Source organism: Podarcis melisellensis, assembly GCF_964234715.1.
Source record: "Podarcis melisellensis genome assembly, chromosome: 9".
NCBI classification, from domain to species: Eukaryota; Metazoa; Chordata; class Lepidosauria; order Squamata; family Lacertidae; genus Podarcis; species Podarcis melisellensis.
The window spans coordinates 72957218-72974919 of NC_138541.1; the positions used below are offsets into that span (position 1 = coordinate 72957218).

The window sequence follows — 17702 nt, forward strand, 5'->3', positions numbered from 1 at the left end:
TTCAGGGGGCGCAACCAGCTGCCCCCACAACAGGCTCCCTCATCAGAGCCTGGCTCTGGCACGCAAAGGAACTGCAGAGATGGCTTCCTCGCGCAACGGCCCAATGTCGCCAGCAGTAGCTCCATCCCTGGGCCAAAGCTGACCTGGGGGCAGAGAGAGGCTGTGGCACACCTGTGCCCAGCCCGGCAGCTCTGGCAGTGAGGAGAGTGGGCATCCCGCCTGCCCCTGGCGGCGTTGACATACACTCCACCACTGCAGGAAGAATTGCCTCTAAGACAATTTGCAGTTGTTGGCTGCATACACAGAATATCTAAAACCAATGTGTGTGGGGTTTTTTTGTTCAAAGTTAAATCGTGTAGCTTAAAGCAAATTCATGCAGATTTAATTGCTTGATTAAATAGAGTGAAGCTTAATCAACTTAAGGATTCTTTATAATCAGGTGATAGCTGCTACTCTCCGAGGTTAAATCCGAGAGGGTAAATCTGCAGAATATTCTATTCCCTTTGGCAGCAAAGCAAACCATTTGGATTGAGTATGTTTGTTTTGTCACAACAAGGTAAGTTGCTCAGCGGCTGACAGGTGCTGGTTGCATCACAATTCTGGTTATTGGCAATATCAAGGCTGCATCATATTCATAAACATGGAACCTGGCCAAATGTACAGCTCCGCTCACTGCTCAGGCATCATCCTGGAACAGGTGGATTAACCAGCAGCCAATTAAGCAGCAGAGCAAAGCCCCAGCTGGAGTCTAAAATGATCACCAAAACCATCAAGAGGAGGGAGTGACTCCCCTGTGAGGAATGGTTGCAGCGCTTGCGACTTCTTAGTTTACAGAAAAGGTGAGGAAGAGGCGATATGACGGAAGTTTATAAAATTAAGCATGGCATAGAGAATGTGGATAGGGAAGAGGTTTTCCTCTCTCTCTCATAACACCAGAACCCATGGACATCCCATGAAACCGAATTCAGGGCAAAAGGGCCCAATTCACTTTCCTGCTTCCTTAAGTTGGCAGCCATCTGTCTCGAGAGACAATAGTGTGCGGGGTTGAAGTCAAGCCACTACGTTGGCAGTGACCTCTTTGGGGCACAAGGCTGGGTGGTGTGTGGAGGTCCTGGGCTGCCCAGATGATGGGACCTCCCTCTTGGCCTCACTGATGTGGTCCAAAGGGCAACAGATCAATATATTTGGCACCAGCTTGGCTGCAGGAGTTGCTGAAAGGAGGTGTACAAGGCGCCACCAGATTTGGGGGACTCCAGATTTGTGTAGGGTTTACTCCTGAGCCTTTTCCTTTCCTGAAGATATTCTGCACGGCAGTGCAGTTTCAGCACCAGAATTTTCCTTCTCCTAGATGGACCACCTTCCCAGGTTGATGAGCCCCATCTGGTCCCCACTTTCCTCTACAGCACATGCAGAAACTGCCTTCTTGACCGTTGGGCCCACTCTTGGTCTCATCTGCTCAGTCCGCCAGAGTCTGTCTTCACATACAGGGCAGGTCCTTAACTCACTGAAGGTTTGAGACCCATTGGCGGTCCTCACCTGGTTTAGCTGGCCAGTCGAAGTTGTTCCCTGGTATGTGGCCACTGTCGCCTGCTAACAACTTCTAGGAGCCGCAGGGGAGAGCTGAGTGCAGGGTGGGGACCAAAGGTGGACAATTACCCCAGGAGGAGCATGACATGACCTCCCCACAACACTTGATATATCCCTTTTAATTATTTTAATTGTGGATTGTTTTATGGAAAAGGCTACACAACTGAACCCAAATTAATGACCTTGAGAAGTAGCTTTGGTTTCATCTCTGGATATAGGATTGAATAAACTGATGATGATGATGATGATGATGATGATGGGAATATGGTCGAGGTCACGTCATTAGGATCACCTACCATTTGCCTCACCGTGACTGCTCACATGGAGGATGGATGCATTTATATACTTATTCCGCTGGATATGCCATCCATGGACAGACTAGATAGGTAGATATTTTCATCACAAAATATGTTAATTAAACACACATTTTATTTCAATATGCATATTTCTAAATTATCCCAAAGTATGCCTTTGGAACACATACTGTTAATTTTTATGCTACAGACTGTATTACAAAATTCCAAAAGCTAGGGCTAACCTGACAATCTTAGTTTTTCCCAGTTTCTCCTTTTCCCACTCTTAAGCTCTGTTCTCCACATTCCACATCTCACTTTGCAATGTTTCTTTTTAAAAACCCTCCTGAAAATCCATCTGCACTGTTGCATGAATTTCTCCTACTATACATGTTTTTATATGCAATTTCCCCTAATATACAATTTTTTTTTTTGCAAAGCAATTTCCTCTAATATACTGGATGTTTGAATGCAATTTCCATTATGTGTAGGTTCTGACACACACTTCCCCTATTGTATACTCACTTTTGTACACATTACACTGTTGGCCAATTGCATTGCAAAATTCGGAGAAGTGCTGCTTCTGAAGGACGGCTGCCTTTCAGTATGAATTTGGTAGGTTCACCTGGAACTGCAAACTAAATCGAATTTCTTCCCCATCTCATCTGCACATTGGCCATAGATGTGTGGACCCAGCCCGTTTCTCCATAACTTGAATTTTGCAATCAGCCCTACCAGGAAGGAACGCACAAACATTGATAGACAAACCAGGCCTTCACTGGAATGTAACCATGAAATTTTGTTTATTGTTCTTACCGGAGAGTCCGACTCTCTTTATACTATGATCTGTCCTACCTTAGCAGGCTCTGGGAGTTGACCTTGCCAGCTTCCACGACACAAGGCCTGAGGAGCGGCTTAACAAAAAGGGCTACAAGTGGTTAGTCCTCAAGGAGAATAGAAGGGGAGGCAACGGCACCAGGGGGGGGTGCAGAGTAAATAACAGCACATTGCCTTCCTCGAGAGCAGGGGATTACTAAGCAGAAAGATTTGCAGGGGAACCTTAGGCGGATATCTGACAATCCCCTCGAAGACATCATCTTGGAGAGTGAAATGTTGCGTCCAATTCTGTACACCACAATCTAAGAAGGATATTGACAACCTGGAATGTAAGCAGAGGAGGGCAACCAAGATGATCGAGGATGTGGAAAACAAGCCTTATGAGGAGAGGTTGAAGGAGCTGGGTATGTTTAGCCTGGAAAAGAGGAGACTGAGTGGAGATATGATAGCCATCTTCCAGTATCTCAAGGCTTGTCACATGGAAGTTGGAGCAATCTTGCTTTCTCCTGCTCTGGAGGGTAGGATCCGAACCAATGGATTCAAGTTACAAGAAAGGAGATTCTGACTAAACACCAGAAAGAACTTTCTGACAGTAAGAGCTGTTCAACGGTGGAATGGTCTTCCTTGGGAGGTGGTGGACTTTCCTTCATTGGAGGTTAAGCAGAGGTTGGATGGCCATCTGTCATGGATGCTTTAGCTGAGATTCCTGCATTCCTCCCAACTCTACAATTCTATGGTTCTATGAAACATTTAACGTGGTCCCCCGCTCCCAGCATTTAGGAGCTGCACACTCGTTTGTCCATGGAAGAAAGATGCCCAGGAAGAACTGGGAGGGCCATCAGACAAGCAACATCTTTGGGGCAGCTCGGCTGACCGCTTGCCCCCACTTTGAGCCAACACCACTTCTGTCCCATCTTTGGCCCTGGAAGGAAAGGCTGTAGCCTCAGGGCAAGTAGGCTGCAGCTTCTTGAGGAGACTATGGGAGAGGCACATGGAGCGCATGGGAGAAGGACAACACAGGGATTGGGGTGATGAAGAAGGCACAGGGGATCCATTCTTCTCAACTGGCGGAGTCCATCATTCCCAAGAAGCTTTGTCATGGGTGGCTAAGGTTTTGCCGGGTTGGCCTGCATCCCGTTGGCGGTGGAGTCCGAGAGAGCCCCCTTTCGGTAAGGCAGGAGGGAGGGGTTGTTGAGCAAGGTGTAGGCCAAGAACCACCGCGCACGACTGCGCTTGCCCTTGGACCCTTTCGATGAACACGCCCTGGTCTTCATGAGCTTGACTCCTGCCAACAAAAGGGCCACTGTGAAGATCCAGGAACCCACACACACTTTCCCTGGGGAGTCCAGAGGGAGTCTCAAGGGCCATTCCACCATCGAGGGGGGACCTTGCACTCGGCTAAGGAGGGGCAAATCTGCCCTGGTTTCCCATTTACCATCACTAGCCAGAGTGGAAGGGATCAAGGCTTCATTCTGCAAACCTTAAATTTATAGCTTAGGTGCTGCTTTAAAAATGTCCCCTCTCAAAAGTGTGCACTCTTCCCTTGAACGCAAAGGGGTAGGAAGGCAGGCAGGCAGATGGAGCCTGAGAAGGTACTTGCCCAAAACCTTCTCAGGCTCTGCCTGCCTTCCTGCCTTCGCCTCTGTCTTTTCCCAGGTGGGCAGCTGCCTCTTCCTCCTGGTGGGTCACTCCTGGAGTGACCGACCGGGAGGAAAGAGACAGCCCACCCAATCAGGTGAAGGCAGAGGCAGGCAGGTGGATGGAGCCTGAGTAGCTTGTGGGTGAGCACCTTCTTGGGCTCGGTCTGCCTGGGTATGTACACCTTTGAGGAAGCGCAGCCCGTGCCCTTCCTCCTGTCACAGGCTGGAGTAGTATGGGGGCTCACTCAGCTGTAGGGCTGGGCAGTGGGGAGGAAGCAGCAGCCAAGATACATTTCAGACATTGCGATATATCAGTATATCATGATATCTAGCTGCAGATGTATCATGATGTTGAAAAGCAGATATCACTGGGAGCTCTTCCATTGAGGCTCAGGTTGCATAGATGTGTAATTAAACAATATTATTGTTGTTATTATTATTAATCACAAAGACACCACAGTCTACACTGTGCCTTATTATCTGGAAGGAATCACAGTAAGCGCACCTGATATCCCTGGAAGCTCACTCAGCTCAGAGACTGGGCTGGCATGGAACAATATCACACACCCTTTAAAATAAATCAATGACCCTGCCCCTCTAGTGCTCATGCACCACATTGGGCGTCATTTGAACACAGCGCTTCTCTCCTTTGGGGTGTGGGGGCATCAGACAAAAACAATGTGGATGCCAAAGTCACTCGTCTTTTCACAGATCTGACCTCCCCACCTGCACTCACCAGAAGGCCTTTGGAGCAAGGAAGCAAACCCACAGCTGGCTCCTCCCTCTGCCCCCCCCCATGTTTCCCATGAGAATCTATACAGAGAGACAGAAAAGTGATCTTTCCATACATGACGGAGGAAAATCATCTCCCTGACTGGCCACAAATGACAGAGCAAGCGGGCGAGTGAGCAAGAAGCTGGATGTTATCTGCATCCATTTTGTGATGATGAGGCTGGACCAGGACTGGGACTGAGAGTGCTCACCTTCTTCCACATCTCTTGGCTGGGATCCCTTTCTGCACACCTGGAGGAGCAGGAAGCAGAAGGCTTTCATCACAGGGTGCGATTGGCTGACCTCAATCTTCAAGTAATGGCAATAGGTCCGGTAGCCTGGAGGGGGAAGAGGAGGAATACCAAACAGTTGAAAACATTCCTGTTGACCAGGTGCCTTTGTTTGCTGCAGAAGACTGTTCCAGGCAACCCCAAGATCACTGGAGGTTTTCAATACAGTGGTACCTCGCAAGACGAATGCCTCGCAAGACGGAAAACTCGCAAGAAGAAAGAGTTTTCCATTTTTCGAGGTGCTTTGCCAGACGAATTTCCCTATGGGCTTGCTTCGCAAGAAGAAAGCCCATAGGGAAATCTCCGGGGACCTCTTTTAAAATGCTGGCGGTTGGGAGCAAAGACTTTTGCCCCACGCCGGCCTTCAGAAGAGGTCCTGGACCTCTTCTGAAGGCTGGCGGGGGGCAAAAGTCTTTGCTCCCCCCCACCTGGCTTCCCGGGACAGCGGAGACTTCTCCGCTGTCCCGGGGCAATCTTAAAATGCTGGCGGGCGGTAGAGGTGGGTCTTATTGTGCAGGACTGCTAAATAAACTTTAATTGTACAATGCAATATGGCGGACGCTCGGGTTGCGAATGTGATCCGTGCGGGATGCATGTTCGCAACCCGCAGTGGTGCATCTGCGCACACACAGGTTGCGATTTGGCGCTTCTGCGCATGTGCAAAGCGCAAGTTAGTGCTTCTGCGCATGCGCGACCCCGAAACCCAGAAGTAACCCATTCCGGTACTTCCAGGTTTCGGCGGGTCCATAACCCAAAAAAACGCTACCTGAAGCGTCTGTAATCCGAGGTATGACTGTATTGCCAGCACATGAGTGAATCCTATCTTGAAAGTCTGCAAGTGCCCTCAGGGATGAAGGGATGAAGGGGAAATCCATCCAATCTGTATTTTAAAGTGCAAAGTGTGTTGTTGTAAGTGAGCTTCCACAGCCAATCTCAACTTCCTGGATAAGGTACATATAGCCAGAAAGAGCATGCAATGCAGGACAGAAGGAAAGAAAGCAGACGAGGAAAACAGAAAGGGGATCAAACCGCTTGCATTCTGCTGACCTGGATCAAAGACTTCCACGCCGTGGCCTAGCATGCTCACATCCAGCCGGCAGAAGTGGACGACATTGTACAGTGCAGACCCCACCATCCTCCAGACTCCAGCCAAGACCCCCACGAGCACATTGATGGGGAACAGCAAGAAGGTCACAATGTAGAGCGCCCGTCTTCCCAGAGGGGAAAAGTGGAGAGAGTGCAGACAGATTATTATTTTTGCATAAGCGGCACCTGCATAGCCTTGCAGGAGCTTCTTCTGTTCATCATTCCCGCCCGCCCGCCACGCCTTCCCCAGAGAATTCTGGTGGAGATGGAAATGGGACTAGAAGCTGATGATGTTCACTGATTCATCCCATGTCCAAAACGGAGCTCAACCCAGGGCATAGAATTGGGAGTCACTCTTCTTGTTGCTTTCGGTCCACAAATCAATACATAATTGATTGTGACTACCCCCTCTGCCCTGGATTGTGTTTCCTCTACACTGAAACTGGGGGGAAGAATGTCACGACAGTGTACGTTACCTAAGTTGTGTCAGTTACACAATTTTGCCACAGTTCACAGAGAGGCCAATCATGTCATTTTTGGTGGAAGACGAACTGCAGCTGAACGGAAATGGTGTTGCACATGACAAAAAGTGAGTGGAAGGGAAAATAGTGCCTTCTTATGCCCCTAACCTCTGGGCAACCATAAACTGGTTTAGAGGCTCAATCAAACCAGTTCACTCTTCCCATTCTGATTCTGGAATGCAACTCATTGGCCATATCCGCGCTAAACACTGATTCATACCACAGCCATGGCAATCATGGGAGCTATAGTTTGTTAAGGTTGCAGAGAGTTCCTAGGAAACCCTTCCCTCCCAGACCTATAGTTCCCAGAGTTATATAGTTCCCAGACTGATTGTTCAAGCACTCTGGGAACTGTAATTCTGTGAAGGGACTAGGGGTCTCCAGACAACTCCTAGCACTCTTAACAAACTACATTTTGCAGGATTCACTGGGGGGAAGCCATGATTTTTTAAAGTGATATGATACTGCACATGTGGTCATTGCCTACATCACAGCTGTGGTCCATATTCCATCATCTGGACCCTGAGATGTTAACAAGTACAGCCGTTGCAAGAGGTAATCCAAGAGACAGTGAGGTGCTGCTCTCTCATGCTCCAGCTGGGATAAACAACTTCCATAGTCACCTGTTGGTCAGCTCCCTAGGGAGGTGGCCACGCTCCAAAAAATAGTAGTGAGTCAGCAGGTTCTGTGCAACCACAGCCAGCACCAAGGTCAACCAGAAAGGCCTAGACAAAGAAAGCAAATCAGAAGTGGTCAGATTTGCTCAGGATATAGTATTTGCATGATAGTATTTGCATAGTCATGGTTCCACTCAAGGGATCTGTGAAATTGCAAGGGTGAAGAGGAAACTTCAGTCTTAGAACCTTTCCAGATGAATAATGCTCAGTGATCTAGACATCTTCTGTAAATCAAAGATTTCAGTGGTTGGGTGAAATATACTCAGGAGTCGAGTGTGGATTTCATGCTCTTTATTCAGCTCATAGTAGTGAGGAATGGCAGTTCCCCTGAAATGTCTGCTTTATATACGTTATTTACACAATGGGCCCCATGTGATTGGCTAATTCAGGGATTCTCCTGTAGGCCAATCAGGTTGCGGATTCACTTCCACCTGGAGTTGGATTGGATGGCTCCTGCGGACCAATCAGACTGCTGCATTCTGAATCCTATTCAACTCAGTACATAACAATGGGAATTCTTTTCTTAGTACTCAAGTGCAAAGGGCCTGCCTTGGGTTCTGGTGGGGCATTTAAACTGGAGGCTTACGCAGAGCCTGGAGAGTCATATCTTTGGGATGCTGCAGTTGGACAAGTTGACCTCCAAGGTTACTTTCCATTCCAAAGTTCTATGAAACACAGACTATTCAGTACTTGGCAGCGCGGCGGGGGCAGAGGGCGCACGGTGGGTGGGTGTATTCAGAAATGCCACAGTTACCTAGATTTCTGAGAGTCATGTGGTGGGGTCAAACTCCCATCATCCCTGGCCAGCAAGGTCAAAGGCACGGCCAGTAGGAGCTGTGGTCCACAAAATCTGGACAACCACATTGGCTACCTCTGGTCGGCAATTGTTTAAATGCACCACTGATGGTGGTGGTGGGACCACGGCATGGTAGGAAAAAGTTATCACCTTCTTCTCTGCATGCCACAGTCGGGATCCTGTCATGCTTGTGGCTGCTATGTTAAGAGAATAAGAGAAGCAGACACTCAAGGGCCAACTTCATCTTCAAATGCAATGCCAGTGTGATGGAAGGAGGCCCTGAAACTTATCCTTGCTCCAAAAGCAAAGGCTGGACATTTGCAGAAGTACCTTCCACCTTGGCTTGAGCATCCTCCATCCAAGGGGATCTTAGCATTTTGCAGATTTAAGCTTGGGTATGTCGCCCATTAGGTGATGTGGATGGCGCTGTGGGTTAAACCACAGAGCCTAGGGCTTGCCGATCAGAAGGTCGTGGTTCGAATCCCCGCGACGGGGTGAGCTCCCATCGCTCGGTCCCTGCTCCTGCCAACCTAGCAGTTCGGAAGCACGTCAAAGTGCAAGTAGATAAATAGGTACCACTCCAGCGGGAAGGTAAACGGCGTTTCCGTGTGCTGCTCTGGTTCGCCAGAAGCGGCTTAGTCATGCTGGCCACATGACCCGGAAGCTGTACGCCGGCTCCCTCAGTCAATAAAGCGAGATGAGTGCCACAACCCCAGAGTTGGCCACGACTGGACCTAATGGTCAGGGGTCCCTTTACCTTTACCTATGTCGCCCATTAGGCTTGTAGAACTCTTACCACATGTTCTCCATGATTTTAAAGAGGAGCATGTTGCTGCCAGATTGCAGGGGGATGACCACAAAGAAAGTGAAAATCACAGTGCAGACGAAGAAGACAATGTGCTGGATGAGCAGACCTGGAACAGGGGCAAGAACACACCGTCACAACAGAGGGAGCGGCCAGTGTGGACAAGCTAGACAGACCATTCAGCTCTGACAGGCAATGGCTCTCCTGGGTTTCAGACAGCGGTTTCCACAGCCTCAGTTGGAGGACCAACTTCCCTGCCTCCCCTTCCAAACAGTGGTGGAGGAACCCTCTCTGGCACCTGGTGCGGGACGCTGAGGGGCGGGGCAAACCGCCTAGCGGTGCATGTGCAACGTCTGAACAGACTGCGGATGCGTGGCAGCCTGTACGGTCACCATGTGAGAGGCAGCCATGCAAGCGGCGCTCATACTAACTGCACGTGTGCCCTTGGCCGCTCTACAGCTGGGGGGGCGGCAGCGGGCCATCTTGTCACCCCCCGAGTGGTGCCTGGGGTGGACTGCCCCCTCCAACCCTTCTTGTATGCCCCTGCTTTCAAAGAGGCCGAAGTTGGGGTGGAAAAGGGAGATTGTCATACCATCCGTCATTAAATTCATATTCTGCCCTTCATCCAAAAATTAAGGGGCCGTTCACAGGATAAAAACGCAAAATACATCACACACACTCCTCTAGCCTGGAGGTTACCAGAGCATTCAATGCCCCTCCTCCTGTGTTTCTCCCTCACCTGCATCAGAGCCTGTCAATCCAAGCCTGATCCCAATAGCGCTGTGGGGCTCAGGATGCAGAATGTGTCTGAGGGCCCCCCAAAGTGGGTGGGCTGTCTTAGCAACATTCTGGAGTAATCACCCATAAAGTGGTACCTCTGGTTGCGAACGGGATCCATTCTGCAGCCCTGTTCGCAACATGAGTAAAGCGCAACCCGTGTCTATGAGTGTGCGGGTCACAATTCGCCACTTCTGCGCATGCGTGTGATGTCATTTTGAGCATCTGCGCATGCGCGAGCAGTGAAACCCGGAAGTAACCCTTTCAGGTACTTCCGGGTCGCCGCGGGACGCAACCTGAAAAGATTTAACCTGAAGCAAACTTAACAAGAGGTATGACTTGTTACTGGTCTTTGCCTAAAGATCAGAAGGTCAGCGGTTTGAATCCCCATGACGGTGTGAGCTCCCGTTGCTCAGTCCCTGCTCCTGCCAACCTAGCAGTTCGAAAGCGCGTCAAAGTGCAAGTAGCAACATGGAACAGGACCACTCAGTTGCTCTAGCATGAGACTCTTAATCTCAGGGTCTTGGGTTAGAGCACCATGTGGGTTGGACGAGATGACCCTTTGTTGCAGGTTTTATTGCATTAGTTTCCATTGCAGTTATCCTCTGTTTTTCACAAATTGCTCTGGAGCACCTTTCTCTAACACACCAGCACCTCCGCCCCAATCCTTAAAACAAAAGGAACAAATCAGCATATTGTTTACCTAAGCAGGCAAATGCAGTTTGGAAGCTGGCAAAGAACATCCAGCACACCAGAGCCTGCTGTGAAGGCTGAAGCTTGCGAGAGCAATAGAAGACGTCTCTGACTGCCCCTTGGTACAGGCGCTGGAGGTTGATCCTGAAAACGGAGAGGGAGAAACCAGGGGGAAGATGCAGTCAAGTGGAATGTGAGAGCACCTAAGGAGGATAGATGAAAATGTAGGGAGACCCTGCTGGACCAGGCCAAAGGGTGCTCCTCTTCTACTCCTGAAGAAACCCCTCCTGTGGTTTCCAGCAACTAGTATTCAGAAGCTGGAAACAAACACAAACCCCCGTGTTGCAAAATGTGACAAATCTACAAAAATGCAAACACAACACGCTGGCTAATAACTGTTAGTAAATATAGAATCGGTATGATGCCAATTCAAAATATACGAATAAGTCACTTCAAAATTATATGTATCTCATACAACACATCTCACAAAATATACAAGTTGTTATGTGTATCAGAGTCAAACAAAGGTTCAAACAACCAATGAGCAGTGAGGAATGCCAAACCGTCTCTCAAAGGAAGACGTCTCACACAAGTCTCAAAGGAAGACGTTACTCCGAAGTCTCAAAAGGACAGTGCGTCTGGAATAGTTCAACTGTTTCAAAATATAGTCTTCATCAGCGAATAATTATCAATGAAATATACATACTAGTGAAGATCATACTAGTGGATCAGTGCTCACTGGATAATGTAGCTGCTGAGATGTCTTCCTTTGAGAGACGGTTTGGCATTCCTATTCATTGGTTGTTTGAACCTTTGTTTGACTCTGACACACATAACAACTTGCAGTCACTTGTATATTTTGTGAGATGTGTTGTATGATATCTATATTATTTTGAAGTGGCTTATTTGTTTATTTTGAATGACATCATACTGATTATATATTTACTAACAGTTATTAGCCAGCGTGTTGCGTTTGCAGTTTTGTAGATTCCCACTGTGGAGGCAGAGCACAGCTATCGTGGTATCGCAGTAGCCATGGAAAGACCTCTCTTCCTCCATGAATTTGTCCAATCCTCTTCTAAAGCCATCCACGTTGGCAGCCATCCCTCCCTCCCGGGGGAAGGACTTCCATAGATCAACCCCTCATTGTGAAAGATGGACTTTTAGGATGGTGGATGCCAAGTGAAGGCATTTGTTCTCAAAGCAGGGATGAGAACAACAGCGGAAGTGGCTTGATGCACAAACCACAGAGCTTCTGCAATGCTAGATCAGGGTTTTCAGCTGGAGCAGTTAAAGTGAAATGGAGCAGGAGGAAGACGGAGGGAATGCCATGCCATATCTCTTGCCAGTTAAGAGAAGCAGGAGGGGGCTGGCTTGGGGCAGCCTGATTTGGGTGGGACAGAGCCCCGTTTGCCCTGATGGACCTCCCTTCCCTGCCCCCGGTGGAGTCCAGAAGGACAAGGCTCACCTGTGCTTCCCCATGGACTTCATCAGCATACAGAAAGTCAGCAGGCAGGAGACGACCAGGGAGGAGACGAAGCAGACTGCAAAAAACAGAACTGGTTTCACAACCAGTCCCTCTTTTCCCAGGGAACTCTGGGAGGTGAATCGGGACCTTTTAGCAACTCTCAGCAGCACCCTTCACAAAGTACAGCTCCCATAACTCTTTGGGGGAAGCAGGGGGTTGCTTAAAGTGGTATCTTGGTGCAGATGTGCTCCCTGACTCTCACCTGCATTCCCTTGGTTCAGGTGTGCTTCTGCCATTCTGCTATAGCAAGAGGGAGGGTCCTTATCACCAGGGAGAGCTGACAAGACAGACAGCAGCCCATTTGTCTGCCTGCCTGCCTGCTTGTCAGTCAGCCTGTCATCGGCTATGTACTCCCCCTCCCCCTCATCCCATCCCATCTTCTCTGTGCCAAATGCGGGATTCTACCACATCCCCCCCGCCCCCCTGCAAGCCTTTGTGAGCACTGCACTACCATCTGTGGGGTGAAACTGCTGCCTGCATTTCACTCCCCCTTCGCTTCTTGGCACTGAGCGCTGCTTTTAGCTTGCTGGCAAATGGCCCAGAAATAAAGCAGGGAAAGGGGACGAATCCGCATAAAGGAAACCCCCAACGGACCCCACAATGACAAGGATGTTTGCATGCCATAAGACGCCCCTCAGCTTAGGAAACTTTGACCACAGACCCTGATCCCGCCTGCAACGTTTACCTACGCCCAGAATCCATCCCCTATGAACTTCAGAAAGGTCTCTGCACGCACATCACGAGGGCTAGGAACTTAGGATTTCATAAAAGAAAAAAACACTTGGAGAAACATTGAAGCACGTGGGGTAGGCAGCCAACTTGATAAGTACACAGCCGTATAAGCATCCCAGTGTTTGGAACTTGCCCTCTTCATCACATGAAAGATACCCTGGTAGTAATAGGAGAACGCGTTTGGCGGAAATGACTGGCAGAATCCGAGACCAGGGAGAAGAGTTGGTGGAAGAAGATTGGAAGAAATTTAAAAACTATCTACAGAAACATTGTAAAATTAATGAATGTTAAAATGATGTTGGATTGAAATGAAATGGCTTTAGCAACAAAGTTAAAAAGAATATGTAAAAATGGATTGATAATCAGATGAAGATACGAAGTTTTAATATGTTAAGATATAGAATTAAGATAAAAACAAAGAGGGAAAGGATTTGCTGAATTAACTATGTGAACTGGAATACAAAAAAGGGAGGTGTGAGGAGGTCAGGAAACAAGTACAGTAATTGAAATATAAGATACGAAAAGATTGATCTGTTTTTAATTGTTTTTTATTTTTCATGTATTTTGTACTTTTCTCTGTATTTTTGCATCTTTTTTCTTTCTTTTTTCTCTTTTCTTATTCTGTAATTTTCTTTTGTTTGTAAAATCTCAATAAATATCTTTTTTTAAAAAAGTAATAGGAGAACGCGTTAACCTTCCTTTCCATTTTGTAGCAACAGTCCAATTTGAGGACAATAATGCAATGACCACGATTAAGGATGGAAGAATTGGGGAATTTTGGTTCTCAAAGTGCTCGTCCACATTCCTACTTTTCCCATGTCTAGAAAGCAGAGGCCCGTGTGCTTTCCCCATTCTCCCATTCCTTTCTTGGGGAAAACCCAATGTTTAGTGCATGGGCAGCTACCCCCCCCTAAATCAAGTAGATCAATACAAAATACCGTATTTTTTGCTCTATAGGACGCACTTTTCCCCCTCCAAAAATGAAGGGGAAATGTGTGTGCGTCCTATGGGGTGAATGCAGGCTTTCGCTGAAGCCTGGAGAACGAGAGGGGTTGGTGGCTGTCTTGGCTTCTTTGCTCTTTGGGGCGGGGGGGGGGAATAAAAATGCTTTTCTTCATTCCCCCCCCTAAAAACTAGGTGCGCCCTATGATCCGGTGCGCCCTATAGAGCGAAAAATACGGTACTTAACTAGCTGAAGTTCTACCCCCCCCCACACGCATAAAGCCTCCCCCACCATAAATCATGGCTACATCCATGGTTTAAAACCAAATCCTGTGCAGAGAATTCTGGGAGATTTAAAAGATCTTGGCACTAAGCTGAATTCATTATGTATCTGTTAATTGACATTTTGATAGCTCAGCAAACTTGGGAAAGGGGAAAGGTCACTTCAATTGAATTATGGGGACGATGATTAAAATGCTGGCTCAACATTTATTATCATTATTTTTAGCTTCTCAGTTAGGGGGCCAACCAGGTCTGGAGAGGATATATTGATCATTAATGTGCTTAGAGATATGCTCCAAGATAAATACAAACGACTAGACTGTATTCATGTGGAGACCTCATTGCATAACTGGCTTATGACCCAGTTCTTGTTCCTACAGTTTCGTTATTATTATTTTTTTGGGGGGAGGATTAATTGAAAAATAAAAATGTGGGCAGGGGCGCAGCCAGGAATGGGCACTCTTATATCCTTGTGTTTCTTTAGTTCTTCAGAGCCATTTCTTGGGGATGCTTCAGTTGAGATTCCTGAATTGCAGAAGGTTGGACTAGATGGGACCCCTTCCATCTCTGCAATTCCACGATTCTGTGACCAGCTCCAGAGTTTGCTCTTATCAGGGGCAGAAAGGGACATTGTCAACAAGACCAGGGCCCCAAAGACTCACCTTCTAGCGACCAGATGTAGTGCTTGAGGGTGGCTAACTCTTTGTCTCCAGGGATCCCAGCGGGATTTTCAGAGGGGACTAAACCAAACTGGATGAAGAGTGCAGTCAGCTCCTTGGTCATCCCAGACCTTACTATCTGGATGCTGGGGACGAAGACAGCCAGGAGGAGGAGGGCCACCTGTAAACCAAGAGATGGTTTATCTGGCTGGCCACTGAGAGAACAGGATGCTAGACTAGATGGACCACTCGCCTGACCCAGCAGGCTCTTCTGATGTTCTTATGTCTCTGGGTACCAGTTGTTAGGAGACATGTGCAATAGAGCGCTCTTCCGCTTGTGGGCACCCATGAGAACAGAATCCTGGGCTGGATGGGCCGTGGTTTCTTAGGTTCTTACCTGATAGACAGCAATCACAGATGTGGCGAGGGAGAGAACCAGCTTCAGAGGGATTTGGAAGCCTGCAATTCCACACACAAAAAATCACAATCACACATGGGTAGCCCCCAACAGTTCCACAACATTTTCTGATGTTATTAACGAAAGAAGCACTGGTGGGTCAGAGTCCGCTCCACTGGTTGCAGGGAACATGAGACTTCAGTTGTCAGGTTTATACGGTGCAAAGAAGGAAATGTAAAAGGGGGTGGGAGTTAAACATAAATGGAATGCAGAAATGCAGTCTATGCCATGGATGTAGAGTAGCTTAAATGAAATGAGTGAAAACACAATTGTGTGTGTGTGTGTGTGTGTGTGTGTGAGAGAGAGAGAGAGAGAGAGAGAGAGAGAGAGAAGCTTTGGTCCAAACAATTGAAGTATATAATCAAGAGATGTGTCCCAAGAACCCACAAAGAAATCCAACAGCCACAAAAACACATGCACAATTGCTGCTTCCTAAGCCAAATTCAGGGACATGGGTGGCGCTGTGGGTTAACCCACAGAGCCTAGGACTCGCCAATCAGAAGGTTGGTGGTTCGAATCCCTGCGACGGGGTGAGCTCCTGTTGCTCAGTCCCTGCTTCTGCCCACCTAGCAGTTCGAAAGCACATCAAGTGCAAGTAGATAAATAGGTACCACTCTGACGGGAAGGTAAACTGCGTTTCTGTGCGCTGCTCTGGTTTGCCAGAAGCGGCTTAGTCATGCTGGCCACATGATCCGGAAGCTGTACACCGGCTCCCTCGGCCAATAAAGCGAGATGAGCACCGCAACCCCAGAGTCCGCCATGACTGGACCTAATGGTCAGGGGTCCCTTTACCTTTACCTTTTAAGTCAAATTCAGCTTATTAGCTAAGTAGTTTGGTCTGCCAGAAATGATAGTCATTGTTCCCAACGGGGCAGGGCGAGCTGGGGCAGGACGCTCTGTGGGGCCTGCGAGGAGTCTGCCTGCCTCTTCCCACTCAGCTGCCCTACAGCTGAGGGGGAGGTGGCAGACAGACCGTTTGAGGCAGCACGGAGCCTGCGGGTGCCCAAGCCACCGGGTCACTCCCAAAAGAGATGCGTGGCTTGGGCGCGCTGCAGGCCCTGCAGGGAGTGCTGTCTGATATTTTGTCACCCCCTCAGTGGTGACACCTGGGGCGGAGCGCTCCTACCGCCCCTTCCTCCGCCCAATTGCTCCGTAGGTCTGTGAAATGGGATGAAAACACTTGTCCATTCAGAGTGAGGGCAGAAAGCACTACTCTCACTCTGACTTGGCTTTATCAAGCTATCATTGCGAAACTGGCAGCATCCCTTGACGGAATCATGTTGCCTTCACAATCCCTGTTTGCCAGGACCCGCTTCAAGAAGAAGCACCCACGCTGGCTTTCATTTGCATGCATTTCTCCACCTGTTTTGCGCTACATGTGCACCTGCAGCCTCTTTTGCGGGTGGAGGACCTAAGAAGAAGCCGAAGCAACAATGGAGCCTTTCGAAAGATCTGTGCATGCAGTACCTTCCTGAGGTGCGTAGAGGAATGAGCAGACATAGGAGCGGATCCTTGACAGCAGGCTTGGCTTGGCTCTGCTGATGCTAGAGGGACAGAAAGAAAGTTTGGCTCAGGCAGAGAAGAAGAGGCACACACACAAACACACCAAGACACGAGGACAGGGCCAGGGGACCCTTTTCAGGCTGAGGGCCGCAATGCCTCATTGACAACTTTTGCTGGGCGTAAGCAGCCAGTAGAAGGCAAGGCTGGCACTAGCAGGTAGTCTGGGAAAATACACTTTGTGCTTTCCCACTTCACACCCAGGCTGCACCCCTTTCTCCTGCTCACTCTCATCCTCTCTCTCTTCTGCATGAGGCAGCTATGACACAACCTCTCATGGCATATTCTTAGAATCCGAAGCCATTCTTGGGAATGTGAAGTACGTAACTGGAAGCAAATAACCTTTTTTCCCCCACTTTAACAAGGGGACTCCGGTGCATTTTATGTTACTTTTTTAGCAATGCTAGCAAATGAGAGAGGCAGTGGACAGTTGGTTAGCTCCAGCCTTCAAGCTATATTTTTTACTCATCTATCTATCTATATCTATCTATCTATATCTATCTATCTATCTATCTATCTATCTATCTATCTATCTATCTATCATCTATCATCTATCTATCTATCTATCATCTATCTATCTATATCTATCTATCTATCTATCTATCTATCATCTATCTATCTATCTATCTATCTATCTATCTATCTATCTATCTATCTATCTATCATCTATCTATATCTATCTATCTATCTATCTATCTATCTATCTATCTATCTATCTATCTATCTATCATCTATCTATCTATCTATCTATCTATCTATCATCTATCAT

At 48.1% G+C, this 17702-nt stretch overlaps 1 protein-coding gene across 1 annotated transcript in view; it reads right to left on the minus strand.

Moving 5' to 3' along the window:
• Positions 1–2037: 2037 nt before the first annotated feature.
• STRA6 (signaling receptor and transporter of retinol STRA6) overlaps positions 2038–17702 on the minus strand; it is a 54035-nt gene continuing 38370 nt past the window's right edge. Inside the window, exons 9-18 of the mRNA XM_081925632.1 lie at positions 16841–16917; positions 15314–15375; positions 14920–15097; positions 12242–12317; positions 10784–10917; positions 9295–9412; positions 7649–7750; positions 6466–6629; positions 5341–5466; positions 2038–4002 (exon numbers count right to left, since the gene is read on the minus strand). Of these exons, the coding sequence (XP_081781758.1) occupies positions 3824–4002; positions 5341–5466; positions 6466–6629; positions 7649–7750; positions 9295–9412; positions 10784–10917; positions 12242–12317; positions 14920–15097; positions 15314–15375; positions 16841–16917 (1216 nt within the window). The 3' untranslated portion in view covers positions 2038–3823. The remainder of the gene's footprint in view (positions 4003–5340; positions 5467–6465; positions 6630–7648; positions 7751–9294; positions 9413–10783; positions 10918–12241; positions 12318–14919; positions 15098–15313; positions 15376–16840; positions 16918–17702) is intronic.